Genomic DNA, 16302 nt, shown 5'->3' on the forward strand with positions numbered 1-16302 from the left:
CTGGTGGTTGCTGCCTCTCTGTGCTGCTGGAGGGGCTCTCCCCAGGACCCTGCAGCCCCCTGGGATCTAAGGAAAGTGCCTGTGTGACAGGGTGCAGGGTGGGCATGCCCAGGAGGCAGAGGGACCCAGCCACGTGTGGAGAACATCTCAGCAGTGAGGGAGAGAGGATGCAGTGGAGAATGTCAGGGCTCAGTTCATGGGCATCTTGGGTGATCCCAGGGAAATCATTTAGCTTCTGGCCAGCCAGCTTTTAAAAGGGACACAGTGATAATTCCCTGCATTTTCTGCATGGCTCTCAGTGCCTGCATATGTTTCTTAGCAGAGAGAAGCCTGAGCCTGTGCTTTCATACTGGGGTGTGGCAGTGCTGCTCCAGTGTAAGAATTAATTAACCTATGTTAATTAATCCACATTTAGAAAACAGGCACACTTGGTCATTAAAATTTTTGCCTTCCCTTGCTAGTAAGGAGGCAAGAATTTTCCTCACTCCCTTTCTGTTTTAAGCTGAAAAGTGACTGTCACGAGAAATTGTGTAGCCCCATTGTTATTTCCTCTCAGCAATGCCACATTTAATTTACTGAATTTTCGAGTCAAATGCCAAGACATTCAGGGAACTGAAAGGCAGGGTGATGCTGTGCAGCCTCCTCCATCACTGCCAGTGCTTCGGCGGGTGATTCATGAGGCAAGGTAGGACTTGGCACTCTCATGGCAGCTGCCGTGGTCTTCTGGAGTCAGCAGGGATAGAAGCTTCTTCTGGCTGGGAGTGACAGCACTTATTTTTCAAATATGCAGGGAGCAGGAGATGCCATGCTGTACAGCCCTGTTGCTGATTTTCACTGCTTTTCATTAAGTTTTGGAAAGTCAGTGTTCTCTGTACAGTGTGTGTGTGATGGGGCCTGAAGGCTGGTGCTGCTTGCATGAGGGTAACACAAATGCTGCTGTGCCTGCTGGATGCAGCTGTGCAGGGGTAGAGCCTCCCATCAGACACTTTCCAGAGGCAGCCCCTCAGAGGGACCAGGACCATGAGGGTCCTGCATCACGGGGCGAGGCTGGGGCTTTCTGGGCCATGCCTGCCCAGTGACACAGAGCTGCCTTTCCAGGAACGCTCTGTATGTGCAGAGATTCACAGTGCATGACAACCTGGGGCACCACTGTATACCACTTTGGGTTTTCTTTATAACCAAGGAGAAATAATCTTCTCCCCTCAGTGTTTGAAAATGGTCTCAGTGAGTGGCCTCTTCTCTCTACAGATTAACCTGGACAGTGCAATGGAGGTTATTAGCAGGAGATCCATTTCGGTGGCTTACGGAGAGCCTGTCCATCCCATCATGCAGTTTGACCCTTCTGATTCCACCTACCTTTACCTGATGACCTCTTACCAGGTGAGATCTTCAGTCCTCAACGGAACAGTTCTTGGAGCACAGCATGCATTTGATTTAGCTCACAGCTGGGAGCAGAAAGGGGCAATAAGATTTTCTTTACGATTAATAGTGAGAGCAAAGGTGTTCAGCGCTTTGGCTGTCACTAGGCTGTCTGGGGAGGTGCCTATCCATTCTCCTGTGCTGGGTGATAACACCATGCAGCACCATGCAGGTCTTTGTGGTGGTCAGGTGAGAAGAAGAGTGAAAGATACTGAAACTGATTGCACTTACAGGAATGCAGAAATAAGCAAAGGTTATTCCTGTGCAGAAACCCCAAAATGACAGTACATGGTCTTTAGGAAGGCTTTCAGGAGATCCTACAGACAAAAAGTCTGTCAGAAGTGGTCCCTGGGGAGGTTTCTGCTCAGTGCTTGGCAGGAGGGCTCTGCAGAGAGCTGGAGAACCGCAGCAGGTACAGACAGGCGGTCCCATCTCCATCAAGTTAACAGAGTAGGAAGATGAGTGCTGAGTGCTTCAGGCACTGAGGGTTTGTCCTGAATTACATTTTAATCTGTCAAAACAAATGCACAACCACAAATGTTACATGTTGCATTTGTGTTTTTCAAGCTCTAATTCCCTGCAGATTGGTCATTATCATTTCACAGGACGCCTCTTTAGCTGATGGCTCTGTCTCCTCTCAGCCCCTGGCTGGGCTGTGCCCTCCGCTCAGACAACTGGTGTGGTGCTTGTGGTACCTCCTCTGACTGCTTCTTCTCCAATGAATCTTATGAGTTAATTTTTCTTTGGTGGAGTTGGCATCCTGGGAAGCTCCCCAGGAGCTTGACAGGGTTGGGGTGAGGTTGCTGAGCCCCACAGGGCTGGGGAACAGCGAGGTGCTGTGAGTGAAGTGAGGCTTTGGCCAAGGAGCCTGCAGCCTGGAGTGTGCTCGCCTGGTGGGAGCTCAGGGCTCTTGGCACCTCACATTTTCAGTCCCCACTGTTCCAAAGCACTCAGGTTTCCTTCCCAAATGTTTAGAGATCAAAGGAGGAGAGAGCAGAAACCAACACTTGCTTTCCCTTCCAACTGCTCCTGCCAAGTGAGTCCCCAGAGGTACTTTGATTTTTTTTTACAAATCAAGGTTTCTAGAGTGGTGCTGCTTTCTGATCTTTGTGTAAACAGCCAGACAGTGCTGGGCTCTATCTCGAGAGGAGCTTTCTGCAGGTCTGGGTGAGAGCTTTTCAGAGAGAGGGACAAGCAATGAAGCTTGAAGCTATGTCTATCTGACACCTCTGAAACATGCAGTATCACACTCTGTAACCTGGTCATCACATGACTGCAGCCATGCTGCAGCTGAAAAGGAGCAAGCTCAGCCCAGCCTGGCTCAGCCCAGCTCGGCTCAGCTGGCTGCAGGCTCTCTGCTTTCCTGAGCCCTGGGGCATCCTTCCTGGCTTGGGGCTTGTGGCCCCTGGCTTGGACAGGCTCCAGGGGCCCCCAGTGGGCAGCTTCTTGGGCCCATCCCCATGCCAGGTGGCCGTGGCACAGCTCCAGCTCCCAAGCCACGCCAGGGTCTGCTCCTGTGGCGTGCTTTTGGGTGAGTTTGCTCCAGGGTAAGGGTGCCACAGCCCAAGGTGCTGGTGCCTTGTCTCCAGCTGCACGTGGCCATGCTGGCGTGTCCTGGCGGGGTGGGTGCTGCTGTGGGGCTGTGACACGTCTGGAGGCAGCTGTGCTGTTGTTGTGCAGATGACTCGGGTGAAGGTGGCTGCCTGCAGCCAGTACTCGACGTGCACGGAGTGCCTGGCCGCTGCCGACGCCTACTGCGGGTGGTGCACCATGGAGACCAGGTAGGACCTGCCGCGTCCTGGGGTGCTTCAGCCTGTGGCCCTCCAGCCTGGGCAGGAATTGCTGGTGCCTTCTGTGTCTCCCCACAGTCACACTACCAATAGTCTGGCCCAAAGGGTTGGGATGTTCCTCAGAGCCAAGATCTCACCGTAGCTGCGTTGTCGTGCCACAGGCAGCTGCCAGTGCAGAGAATCTCTTGTGGGTGTCAAACCATGGGACTGGGAGAACCTGCAGCCTGTGGGAGTCCGTCCTTTGCCCCTGCAGATCTCATCTATCAGTAGAAGACAATCACACACAAAGGGGAATTTCAAAATTAGATTCCGTGTTTGCAAACTGAAGATGTCGGACAGAATGTCATCCTCTCCTCCAGAGTTTGGGTTCAGCCTGGCCTTTCCTGCCTTCCTCAATCCTGCTGCTCCGTTGGTGCTGTGGCAGTACATGTTTTTATCATGGCAAGCAGATACTTGAAACATAGCAACAAATGTTAAGGCTTAGCTGCATGGATGAAGGAAAAAGATACAGACACAAGATTTTTTTCTCGGGAGCTTCCCTCACAGGGAATTCAACATTTTTACCACCTGTTTAAAACTCATCAACCACAAGCTGTTCCTCTGATTGTTGCAGGTGTTCTCTGCAGCACGAGTGCACCAACTTCACAGGGGCCAACTTCTGGGCGAGTGTGAGCGAAGGAGTGCAGCAGTGCCCTTCCATGACCATCCTGGAGCCCGAGATCAACATTGACAAAGAGAACCCGGTGCGTTTGGGGCCAGTCCCAAATCCATCCCCTGCAGTGTCCCCAGAGCTGCCCTGCTCCCAGGGCTCCTGGTGCCTTGGGTGTGGGTCAGGGGGATGCTGGGCTCTGCTGTGTCAGGCCGTGGCTCTGGGGGAGCTGGGGGTGGCCAGCTGCACCCCGGCTGGATGCCAGGCACACAGCCCTGAGAGCTGAGCCTGCAGCCAAAAACCACCAGGGCAGCTGCCCCAAACACACACGAGAGGGTTGCAAAATTTCAAGTACAGTCACCTGCAGACAGCTGAGTCAGCTCATTTCCTGGTTTTGTATTGTTGATATTTTAAAGTGTTTTAATTCCATTTTAAAGGTTTTCATCAAAATATTATTTGTTTCAAGATAGACCGTGTATGTGGGCTTGTATAGGAGTTGCCTACCTCTGAAAGGATTCTAAAATGTTGACAATTTCTAAATATAGTTTTCTGTGCTAATAGCTGACTTTTTTGTCTAATATAGGCCCTGATAATACAAATAAATGGAACTATCCCGAACCTGAATGGAACAAATATTTCATGTGACTATGGAAACAACATCCACACGGTAGCCAGAGTCGCTGGGGATTACATAAACCAGTTTATTTATTGCAGTTTGCTTCCACGTGAGAAATATCCGGCGTTTCCTGAGGACCAAGGTATGTAGAGGCAAAGAAGCTCGTTCCTTCTAACCACTTTTGTGGACATAGTTTTTAATAGGCTCTATTTATTTTTTCAATTGTATGTGCAATTAACACATACAGGGAAAAAAAGCCTGAATCTGCTTCTGTTTTACAAGGCACATGACTCCGAAGCGTAGGAGTTCCACCATCTTTACACCAATTGATAGTATTTCAACTTTATCAATTTTTGTTTTAAACATCAGAATTTAAATTCCAGTTCAGGTACTTATTTTTATCTGGTTTGAGCTTCTGGTTTAGGTTTAGTATGCACTAAGCCCAAAATGTTTTAGCCCTGGGCAAATAATGTAGTTTATTTTATATTGATATTTTCAATTGCTTTGTTTAATCTCCCTCCCAAACACGTGCTGCTTTCCGGAGAAGTTCTGGAGGAAGAGTGAGTGGGTACCTAGAGGAGCTCAGGAACTCTCAGGCCCCATTTTGCAATCAAGAGCCAGACAGAGGTGTCCCGTGTCCCCTGTTTTCCAGTGGTGCCAAAGGGGATGCCTGTCTCAAGGGTCCATGGAGATGAGGCTGCAGTCAGCTGAGCTGCTGGCTGAGCTGACCAGGTCTGGACTGGCCATTTAGCCGTGGACTCAGCCCCTCTCTGTGCCTTTGGAGAAGTTTGGTGCTTCAGTCCAGACTTGAGTGCTTGTTAAATTTTCATCCTTCAAGCCTGGAGTGAATGTGCTATTGAAGATGGCTGACTTCAGTAAGGGGAGAATTAGCTAGTCCTTTTGAAAATTCCACTTTTCCTAGGCCCATTTGTAAAGCTGCATTGCTTTTCTCCCAAACTATCCGAAGAATGGGAGATCATTAACTACTCTGTATTGTTGGTTACAGCAATGTCCAAATGAATTTCTGGAATCCAGTGTGCTGATTTATTGTCTGTATTCTGAAAGAGGCATTGTTTCTTCTCCCTGGTGCTTATATGGCAAAATTGCAAAGAAAAAAAAAATTAGGCAATTTTGTGGGGAGGGAAGGTGGTATGGTGTGTTGAGCAGCCAAAAAAGGGATTTCCGCTCTCTGCAGGTTTGTTGGCACAGGGAAAGTGAGCGGGATTTTAAAACATGATAACTAACATGTTTTAATTACCACATTTTAAAAATCATAATTTAGCACCAACTGTACGTGAAGGCAATAATTAAATCTGTTTAATTAGCACTTGCATAACACGCCGGAATTTTGTGCCGAAAGTCACGATGTTATTTTCTGTGACAGTGATGTAAAGTGCTGATTTAGGAGGGAAGAGCTGAAGGTCAGAGGAGAAAGGGTGACTGGTCCAAGTTCTGAAATGCAGCTTGGAGGAAGCCCTAGAGAAAACAAATCAGATTTAGCCCTTTTTTCCCCAAGGGTCTCTCTTGTCTACTGAGTGTGGGTGTGAGCAAGGGACTGTTGCAACCCAATGTTCTTTGGCTTGATTTTCTTAGACCACGTGGTTGTTGAAACTTCTCTTCGGGTCAACAACAAAAACATTATCCAGGCCAATTTCACCATCTATGATTGCAAAAGGATTGGAAACATTTACCCGAAGAGAGCGTAAGTGTCCCCAGAGTGCAGGCAGGTGGGGCAGGGCCTGGTGGCCCTGGCAAAGGTGGGGCAGTTTGAAGCTGGAGGGTGCCAGTACAGAGCTGGGTGAGGGTCCTCCTGTGTGGGGTTAATGGGGGAGCACAGCTCTTGCGAGGAGGCAGCTGGGGTCCTGGGCAGGATTTGGCAGGATCCTGGGAGATGTGATGCCAGGGAAGGGTCCTCAAGCCATCTGGATATGCTGGGTTTCTTTTAAACATGAATAATATTTTTATATAAAGCTTGTTCTGTTAACCCTTCAGCAGCAGAGGTGGCCTCCCCAGCAATGTATCGGGGGATCCGTGGGCATTGGGGGAGGGAGGGTCGTGCTCTCTTGCTTCTTCCAGCCCTGGGTGGAAGCAGTCACATAGCCCCATCAGCTTGAGGGGGCCCCAGCAGCACACACTGAAATTCATCCACCTCTCAGGAGCATGACAGCAGGACCTGACCACGGGGCTCTCCAGGCTCCCTGTCTGTATAAACAGCAGGGAGACCCTTAGTCAGGTCCAGCATGCCAGGCTCCTCAGAGAGACAGGTGAGGAGAAAGAACATTTTTTGGGGGGCAAAACGGTTTTTGCTAAGCAGAGGGAGATGGCTCTCAGTGTGCTGTGGGCTGAAGCCAAGCAGGGATGCCTGGGAGTGATGGGCTCTGGCCACATCCCCTGCCAATTCCTAGGGAGAGGAGAGGGAAATCCAGCACCTGCCATGGGTTTTTCTTCACACTATTAGGCTGAATAGTGTGAAGATGGGTTGCAGGACTGAGGTAACCTATACTCTGCTTTTCTCACCTTGCCTTTGCCGTTTCAGGTGCACCAGTTGCCTCTCGGCCAGGTGGAAGTGTCACTGGTGCCCCTCCGCCTACAGCTGCGTGTCCAACCGCTCCCAGTGCCAGGATGTGCTGCAGATGGAGGTGAGGCTGCTCAAACTGCTCGGGCTCCCGGCCTCTCCCAGCAGTGTCTGGCACTCCCTGGCTGTGCCTGGTGCCCTGCTGGGGCTGGGGCTCCCTCAGCTGCTGCTGAGCAGGGGCAGTGTGAGCTGTGGCTGCACTGACCACGCTGGGCTGGGCTGAGCTCTGTGTGTGTGTGTGAGGAGGCTGAAGCTGCCTCAAGGGTTCAGCTGTCGTGATTCCTCCTGGGGGCTCCATCTCTTGGCTTTCCATGACTTCTCATACCTGGAGCAATGCCACTCTTCCTCCACATCCTGGGCCACCTGGGTTTGAGGACAAGAAGGAACAGCCATACTCCACCATTGCCTTAGTTTTGACTTGAGGTTGCTGTATTTTAATAACGTGCTGGAGCACCACTGGGGTGCTCATCTAGAGGAGAAAATCTCCCCTTTCTAAATTGCAGCTTTAATACCCAGAGGATCAGAGTGTTCCTACTACTGAAATTTAAATTGAAGTTAATTTAAATAAAATGGGCCTTTTAGCAATCAATCTGCCCTAGATCCAAGCCAAGCTTTTACAATGGAATATCCCTTTTGCATCCGTGCTCTGCTCTTAACTCAGGTCTCCTGTGTTCCCCATGCTCCTCAACGAGAGGAGTTTGGCCCCGTGTCAGATGTCTCAGGTTGAGCCCAGGGCCAGCCCTGGCATCCACTCTTCTCCAGTGGGGAGGAGGTGGGCAGCTCTGAGTGCAGGACCTGGGGGTAGAGACAAAGCCACCATGTACAGCCCCAGATTTTGTAAATCCCTGGGAAATGGGGATGGAAAAGTCCCTGCAAGGTGGCAGCTCCCAGCACTACAGGGCAGTGTGTTGGGTTCAGCTGTGCCTGCCCCTGCATACCCAGGTGCTTTGGGAGCCTATCCTCTTCTTTGTCCACTTCACAGGTTTCATTTTGTCTGGCTGTCTGGACGGGTGCTGGGAAGCTGAAAGCCATCCTGGTGGTTGCTCCTGTTGGGTGTGTGTCCTGTGCCAGGGCCTGGGGAAACCCACAGTGGGTCAGGCACGTGCTGGCTCTTGGGGCAGTGGGTGCTGTGCTGTGTGTGCTGCTCGGGCCAGGGACTTGGGGGTGTCTCAGCAGTGACACTGGGTGACATCAGGGCTGTGGCCACCTGGGGACTGCCCGGGGTTACTGCTTGATTAGCAAAGGGCTAACTTTATCTCCAGAGGTACAGTTGGGCTGGATGCAGACCTGCTTGGGCCTGTTTGTTTTCTCTCTGTGCCTCCTGCTGATCTTGTGAGCAGCTGCAGGAGAGAGGTGCTCTGTAGCCCTGGAAACACGGGGCTTTCATTGTGCAGTTGGAGCTTTTGGTAAACAAACCATGGCTGCCAGAGCTGCACCTGAGCATGGCTCTGCAGGGAAAGCTGCATCGTACCTGCTCCACCCCCAGCATCTTGGACATTCTGCCCCTTTCCTCTGATCCAGATGGGAAGGATATAGTCAGCTGGAAGCTCTATTTCTGGTGGCTGGTGAACAGCGGGAGAAGGGGCTGCAAGATGACAAGTTAATCAGTCCTCTAAAGTGTTTTTCTCTGGGAAGCTGTGCCAGCTCTGGTGACATGCAAGGACTCACCAGGCCAGGGGAGGTTTTGCTTGAAATTGTAGCTGTGCTGGTTTTAACTCTTTTTATTCCCTTGGATGAGGCTTGGGGCTGAAATCTCTCCCCAGTTGTTTGCTTTGCTGTTTTGCTTCCCTTATCACATTCATCTCTGTTATTTAATCTCCTTGTTTAGGCAGCACCAACTGCACTTGGTTAGATGAGTGTCCTGACAGAAGTGAACCATTTTTTCCACAGTCAAACAGGCACTTCCAGGGAGCTCCCTGAGCCCTGTCTAGGTCTGGGGAGAACAGGAGAGAAACCTCCCCCTCGCTGCATGTCTGCTCCCAGGGATGTGTGTGGCTGCACGGGTGTGTCTGAACAGACATCCTAGCACTGGGAGGGCAGGCTCAGCCTCTCCTTGGAGCAGCAGCAGCACTGGCCTCAGTGGAGCCACAGCAGGATAACCTTTAGTGCAAGTGAGAGGAAATCTTGCCTGCTGCGAATGATTCTGCATAATGGACCAAGTATTTTGTTGTCTTTTACCCCAATGGCTCCACTGTCACAGGCATTACTCTGGATGTACCCTGGGGCCACACACAATCTGGCTTCATTTTGGCTGTAGTTTCACAGTGTGATTTACGTCTCATGAGAGAACAGGACGGGTTTGTCACATAGATTGGAACTCTGAGTCAGCTCCAGTGTCTGAGACATCAATTTAAAACGAGAACAAAAGTAGGGAGACAGATGACCTTTTAAAATAATTTTTCAGCTTCATTTAAGCCTTTCACTGCAGCTGCCCTACTACTGCAGCCCCTCACTGAAGCCCCAGCAGTTCCTCCTGCCCTCTCTCCGTGCCCACGCAGCCTGTGCCCTCTGCAGGACGAGACCCTGGAGCACAGATCCTGCAGGTGCTGGAGGAGTGAGCAGTGAATGGGTGGCACATGGCTTACAGGGGGTAGGAGAGGGTCACACTGGTGATCTGCCACTGGAGGTGGCAGTGCCTCCTGTCAGAGTCACCCTGGCCCTGTCACAGCCGGAGTGGCAGCCGAGGTGCAGGTACATGGTCACTGTGCACCCAGCAGTGCCCATTTTCCCAGTGAAATGAATCTTATCACGGATCTTGATGCTCCCTCTTCCCTTGTTGCTGAGGATGCTCAGCATGCACCCAGCTAACCCCTTTTTTTTTCTTGTTTTTGTACCTAGCAGAAGAAAATGGACTGTCCTCGAATAGTACCTGCCCCTCTGGAGCCAATGCCCACGGGTGTATCTCGGAACATCATGATATCACTGGCCAATGCAACTTTCTCTAAGGTAAATGAGTTCCTAAAGGCGTGGGGAGGGTTTGGGCAGGTGTTTGGGAGAAATAAAGCTCCCTGTTCCCTTGTGAGTGTTTGCTCCACCGTGGAGCATGCTGGTGTCGTGCTCTCCCAGCCCCACCTGCCAGCCTGGCCCCAGTGCCCACGCTGAGGGGTGAAGGACACAGCTCTGAGGGGCAGGCAGGGAACTGTCTGAGCCACAGTGTCTGAATACAGCATGGAAGCATTGTTTAACTTCAGATTGTTACTGCAGAGCTTGTCTGGTGTGAAAAAGCCTTTTTGTGAAATTTTCTGACACGCTAATTCTAACAGTGAAAAGCAGAAGGGGACATCAAATGGTGCCTTTGGAGATGTGCTGTGTGTCAGAAAGAACCAGAGGAATTTGGTGCAAAGAGGCTGAGCACCGGGAAAGTGCTTGAGTAAGCTTTGGTGTTGGTAAAAGCTGCCCAGAGCAATTTTGGCTCAGATCAACTGGGCCCATGGGGCCAGGTTTGCCTTGTCCCTGCTGATGATTCCAGCATCCTGGACAGCCATGTGGCTCCTTGCTCTTTAGGAGAGGAGAGTTTTGGAAGTGCTGGTGGAGCTGTTCTGGCATGCTGGAGGGTGCTGCTGGAGGCTGTGGAGGCACCACTCCCATCACAGCTCCTTGGCACAGGGGCAGAGCAGACCCTCGTGCCTGGATGGGGTGGCCTTTTCCTGCACAGCTCCAGCCTCCAGGAAGGAGGCTGTGACCTCTGCAATCAGCAAAACAGGGTGAGAAATCCTTCTTCCTGTCTGAATGCTGGAGGTGGCTGAGGAGGAAGCAATAGTGCATGGAACCCACAGGAAATGGAGTCAGCAGGAAAGGGGCAGCAGGAAAGGCTCTGGCAGTCTGGCTTCTTTCCACCACCTTCTGCTCTCTGTCCCAGGGTGCCAGGCAGGATTTCTTCTCCTTCCCTCTCTGGAGGAACTGATGAGTGCTGCTGAAGCTGGGAGCCTCAGGGACATGTGCCCTGACCCCTTTGCTGCAGCAGGGGCAGGGACATGAGGCCAGGGCTGTGGGTATCCTGCAGAGCCAGAGCTGTCTGGGCACAGGTGATGCACAGGGCAGGATTGTGCCTGTGTGTCTGCTGAGCCAGCAGCTGCCTGCCAGGAGCCTGGTGCTTCTCTCCATGTCTTTTATCAGATCTGCCAGTTTTCAAAGGGTAGCTAGACCTCAGTAGTGGTGGAGCATCAGCTGCTTGGAGATTGAATTTTTTCCTGCTGGATGTGGGCACATCAATAATTTGGTGCAGGATATCATCCTTGTGTTATCAGGAAAGCAGCACAGAAGTCTGTCTTTGAACATGTTCTCTGCTGGGTCCTGTTTGAATTAGAGATTTGCTCTGTGTAGTTGTTGGGAAGAGGAGGAGGAAGGTGACTTTGAGCTCAAAGCACAGACTGGTTTGGGCTGATTTGGACAAGGTGGCCTGGGACAGCATTGGCTCTCAGTCTGCACGGCAGCAGGAGTTCCACACACGCCCACCCAGAGGGGCTGTTGGGGTTACAAGAGCCCAGCCAAGCACATCTCTGGTCCGTGTGTGCTGTGTGCTGTGGGCCAGGCACAGCTCCTGGTCTGCACCTTTAGTGTCAGGTACTGATCTCCTGTTTGACAGAGTTCAGGTGCCAGTGGCGGAATCAGGGTGGGACACGGACCCTGCCTGGCAGACAGAGAACTGCACAAAAGGGTTGTTGCAGCCATTCTGCCCTTGTCTTCCCTCTCCTAGGAGACAGCTCTGGAGTGCCATTTCGGGACAGACAGGACATTTGAAGCCCGGTGGGTGAACTCCTCTGCCGTGGAATGTGTCCATGTGCTGGTGAGTCAAGGGTGGGGCTGCCAGCCCTGCTTCCCCCAGGCTGAGGATCAGGCAGGATCTCACCCCCAGCCTCCCACCTGGCAGTGGGACACCACTTGCCATCTTCCCTCCCTTGCTCACTCCTGCATTTGCCCCCGGGCGCTCTGTGTGTGCTGATGCTGGCAGGGCACACACATGTCACCACGCTGTGTTCCCAGCTCCATGGGGACCTGCAGTGCCTTTGACTCCTGCTCCCCTGGGCCTTAGGAAAGAGCTGCTTGTTTACATTTCTAAATTGGGAGAGTTCAGCTCACGTAAAAAATTTGGCCTGAAATTCACAGTTTCTGCAACTTCTATTTTGAACAAGAAATTGGCCTGAGAAAATGCTGTGATGCTCACTGGAAAGCAGTGTGTGGTTGTTGGAGGGCAAACATCACCTGCAAAATGCAGCAAACCTTTGGGCTTTCACCAGTGGGAATATTGCAAGTGGAAGCTGGAGAAGAGCACTTTCCATCACGTCACCTGTATCACAGCCCCACACTGAGAATGTGCAGGCAGGCCAGGCTGCTCATTTTCCTGTCCATGTCTGCTAAAAATAGCAGCAGCCCAGGGCTCTGTGCTCACCATGATATGCACTGTCGTCCTGGTGCCCTTAACTGGGACTTCAGCAAAATGATTAAAACAAAACAGCTGTCCCACTTCTGCTAAAGATAAGACTCTTGTGTCTGGAGGAGCAGTGGTCAAAAACGCCTCACAAGAAAGGTCACTCCATGTAGTGTGTGTGTAACCTCCTATTTTACTAAATTTTGTACGTTTTTGTTTGTTTTATTGTGTGCAGCTCCACACGTCAGAAAAAAGCCATCACTTCCCAGTGAACCTCCAGCTGAAGGACAAACCAGACAGATTTATTGACAGTCCGGAGATGATGACAGGTCTGAGTTGAAAATATTTTTATGCTCCTCTCATCTGGTTGGCTTCAATGACTCTCAAACCTGGGCAGAGTTCATGGCTGCAGGAGGGAGACCATGGCTCCAGTGGGCACAGTGCAGTTCCTTCTCTCAGGCACATGCAGAAAGTGTATTTACCCAGTCACCCCACCCTGAACGTGAGCCCAGAGCCCAGGCTGCACTCAGGACATCCATTACAGCCAGCCAAAGTCAAGCCCTGCCCAGAAGTGCAGGTCTCACCTGCCACTGGTGCATGGCCCAGGGTGCCTGGTGCTCTCAGTCACAGCAGGGATGTGGGCTGGAGAGGAATTCTCCCAGGGGAGAGAAGGGATGGGACAGGGCTCTTCCCTCAGCTCTCACAGGAGCATGGCATCAAGGTTCCACATGCTGTGAAAATTGAGTCCTTCTTTTTGCTTCCTCTGCTGAGAAGGAATAAAATGTGTAAGCACATTTCACCCCGGCCTGCTCTCTGTCTCTGCGAAGAATGGCAGGATTCCCAAAAAAGCCCTTGCTGCATCAGCAAAGTGAGGAGGGCAGGCAGGCAGGCTGGAAATGAGTCAGTCCCAGACAAGGTGGCCGGGCAGGACGAGCCCAGTGGGTCAGGCAGGAGTGGGGCTGGCACAGCAGCTGCCACTCTGTGCCCAGGGCTTTGGTGGTGCCCCTTGCCAAGGGCTCTGCCTGGAGGGAGTGTCCCCAAGCTGCCTTGCCTCTCCAGAGTGACAGCTGCTGTGGCAGAAGGGGTTGATTTATGTGAGGTGCAGAGGCGAGGGAGAGCCCAAAGACAGCTTTCCTTTGAAGGATGGCTGTGACAGGGAGAAAGACACGAGCGCCAACAACCAGTGATCAGGATAGAAAGGTTTCCCCATGATAAATCCCCATGAATGGAGGAGGATTATCTTGCAAAGTGAAAATACCTGGAAATGCCAGCATGGGCAGGCATGAGATCTGGTTTCTTCACAGAAAGAAGAGGGTGTAATTTTGCAATACAGTGGTAACCCTGAGGAGGGGGGTGGGACGTTGGGTTTTGGCTGTGTAGAAGACTCAGTTCTCTGTGTGGGTGGCACTGGGAGCAGGAACCACAGCAGAAAAAGCGTGGTGGAATTCCCCTCCTCCTGCGTGGAGAAGGAGCTCGTTTACATAGGCCCTGTTTGCATCCATTGGAACTGGCCAGGATATTTGGAGTTCCCACGGGACTGTTGGGCTGCTCTGGCTCCTCCTCTCCTTGCTCAGGCTGGTGTGAGTCACGTTACAGAGACTGCCTTGCATCAGAGATCAGACAAACATGGGCATCTTTTATAATGTCTTCAATGAAATCACTGATGCTAGTGTTTATTATTTCAATAAGTTATTAGCTTTTATTGTACACTCTGTTTTGGCAGTCCACTGGAGGAGCACAAGCTCTGCTACTGGTTGGAAAACCACCCAGTGTAACTCCCTGGGGGGACTGCAGATGACATGGAATAAGCTTTTTTTTTTCTGGAGGACAGGAGAGACCCTCAGTACCAGTGGTGTTTTGTTAGCACAGCACAGGCAGAGTGTTGGTGCTGATGAAGTTTCATTAGCACAGCACAGCAGAGTGTTGAGGCTGAGGGACTCATTAGTTGCTCATGAAGTGCCTCAGGATGCTCCCGTGAGCAGAAGCACCAAATGTGTTTGTTTCTGTGTTTTATGTGCTCCTGCAAAGTCTCCTGTGGGGAAAAGGGTGTGAAAGCCACGTTTCCTGAGTATTTCTGACTGTTAGCTCTGTGGATATCCACACTGCAGTGGCAGAAGCCTTGAGGCTGGAGAGGAAATGTAACCCAGGGCACCAGCTAATGGAGATGTGAAGCCAGTATAAGAAAAACATATGAAAGCTGAGCTGAGCAGATCTGAAGGGAGAAGTCAAAGAAAAGGGTCTGTGGTCACAGGGGGAAGGAAAGAGCTGTAAACACTGTACAAAGCACAAACCACCCCATTTTTGTCAGTGTGGAAGCAATGTGATTGCTTTCCTGGCAGGATGCACCAACTTTGCCAAGCAGCTTCCCATGTGGATGCTGAGACTTGGAAACTTTTAGCATAAACTGGCAGAAGGTTCCAAGTTTGGGTGTTGCTTGTTTTTCAGGAGGGAGAAAAAGGAAAAGAAAGTGCTAAACTATATTGTAGTGTGAACAAGTGCCCAGGCCCTCTGGGAAATCTGCAGGATGGTGGCCAAGGGCTGCCTCATCTCACTGTGTGTGCAGACTCTGCTCGTGCACTGGGTTTCACATTATACTGGGATTGACGTGGCTGGCAGGTGGTGGGAGCAGTGGGCTGTGTGTGTGTGAGTGCCTTAGGCTAAGCCAAGCTGTGAGAGCCTCAGGCCTGGAGCTGATGTTGTCTGTTGTCTCTGGTGGCTCAGTGGAGGTGTACAACTGTGCGACCGGCAGCGCCGACTGCTCCCAGTGCCTGGGGAGGGAGGACCTGGGCCACCGCTGCCTCTGGAGCGAGAGCAGCTCCAGCTGCAGGCTGCAGACAGAGCCCCCGCAGGTCTCTGAAGCCTGCCCTCCTCCTGAGATTCGGAAGGTAAGACCCAAAGGCAGCGTGGAGGGTCCTCTCGGCGCGGTGTCATGTCCTGTGGGGTGGCATGGGGTGGCTGGTGTGGTGTGGTGGGTGGTGCCAAGGGCTGGGACTGGCTGCGCTGTCCTGCCTGGAGCAGAGGAGGATCCTCTGCACATTGTCCCTGGCACGAGATGGGGTCAAGACCTGCACTGGATTATTTACTGGCTTTCTATGCTGTTGAGTCACCTGGTGCCAAGGATGTCTTGCTAGTGGTAGGATCCAGTCTTCATCATGTTAGTGTGAAAAACATCAGCAGCACAATCATGGCCAGTACCCTGTCCTCTCACAGCACTGGGATGTTGTCACAACCAGTACTCTGTCCCTTCACAGCGCTGGGGACAGCAGCTGGCAGGTGGACTGACGTAAGAGTGGGTTCAAAGCTGGTGTGTGAAAGAAAGGATGTTTCTTCCCAGATGTGTTTGGAGCTGAGGTGACCCTTGACCAAAGCCCACCGCCCAGCACAGCAGAGAAGTGTGCTGGTTTCTGCTCTGCCAAGCCAGAGCAGGGATACTGTGGTGTTGGGTGCACTGGGCAAGCAGGAATGTGAGGAGTGATTCTGTCTGCTTCACAGGGCTCGAGCGGTGCTTGGGCTCTGGGATGGCCCAAGGGTGAAGGCCAGAAGCTCCTTGTTCTCCCCTGACCAGGTCTAGTGGAAAGTGTCCCTGCCAACGGCATGGGCACTGGGACTAGATGATCTTTGAGGTCTCCTCCAACCCAAACCTTTCTGGGACGCTGTGCTGCTCTGACCTTTTGGCCTTGGTGCTGCAGATCGAGCCACTGCGAGGGCCCCTGGAGGGGGGCACGCTGCTGACCATCCGCGGGAGGAACCTGGGCCGCCGCTTCAGCGACGTGGCGGGCGCCGTGCGCGTGGGCGCCGTGCCCTGCGCCCCGCTGCCGCACAGATACGTCGTCTCCGAGACGTGAGTGGGGCCTGGGGAGGGGGACCCTCACCCCCACGCGTGTC

At 52.1% G+C, this 16302-nt stretch overlaps 1 protein-coding gene across 1 annotated transcript in view; it reads left to right on the plus strand.

Annotated features, from left to right (window-relative positions):
• PLXND1 (plexin D1) overlaps window positions 1-16302 on the plus strand; it is a 66670-nt gene that overhangs the window by 17305 nt on the left and 33063 nt on the right. Inside the window, exons 3-13 of the mRNA XM_066327115.1 lie at window positions 1249-1380; window positions 3100-3200; window positions 3823-3952; window positions 4442-4616; window positions 6068-6176; window positions 7011-7113; window positions 9888-9995; window positions 11746-11835; window positions 12653-12746; window positions 15139-15302; window positions 16107-16258. Of these exons, the coding sequence (XP_066183212.1) occupies window positions 1249-1380; window positions 3100-3200; window positions 3823-3952; window positions 4442-4616; window positions 6068-6176; window positions 7011-7113; window positions 9888-9995; window positions 11746-11835; window positions 12653-12746; window positions 15139-15302; window positions 16107-16258 (1358 nt within the window). The remainder of the gene's footprint in view (window positions 1-1248; window positions 1381-3099; window positions 3201-3822; window positions 3953-4441; window positions 4617-6067; window positions 6177-7010; window positions 7114-9887; window positions 9996-11745; window positions 11836-12652; window positions 12747-15138; window positions 15303-16106; window positions 16259-16302) is intronic.

This window comes from Sylvia atricapilla, chromosome 11 (assembly GCF_009819655.1).
Source record: "Sylvia atricapilla isolate bSylAtr1 chromosome 11, bSylAtr1.pri, whole genome shotgun sequence".
Classification (NCBI taxonomy): domain Eukaryota; kingdom Metazoa; phylum Chordata; class Aves; order Passeriformes; family Sylviidae; genus Sylvia; species Sylvia atricapilla.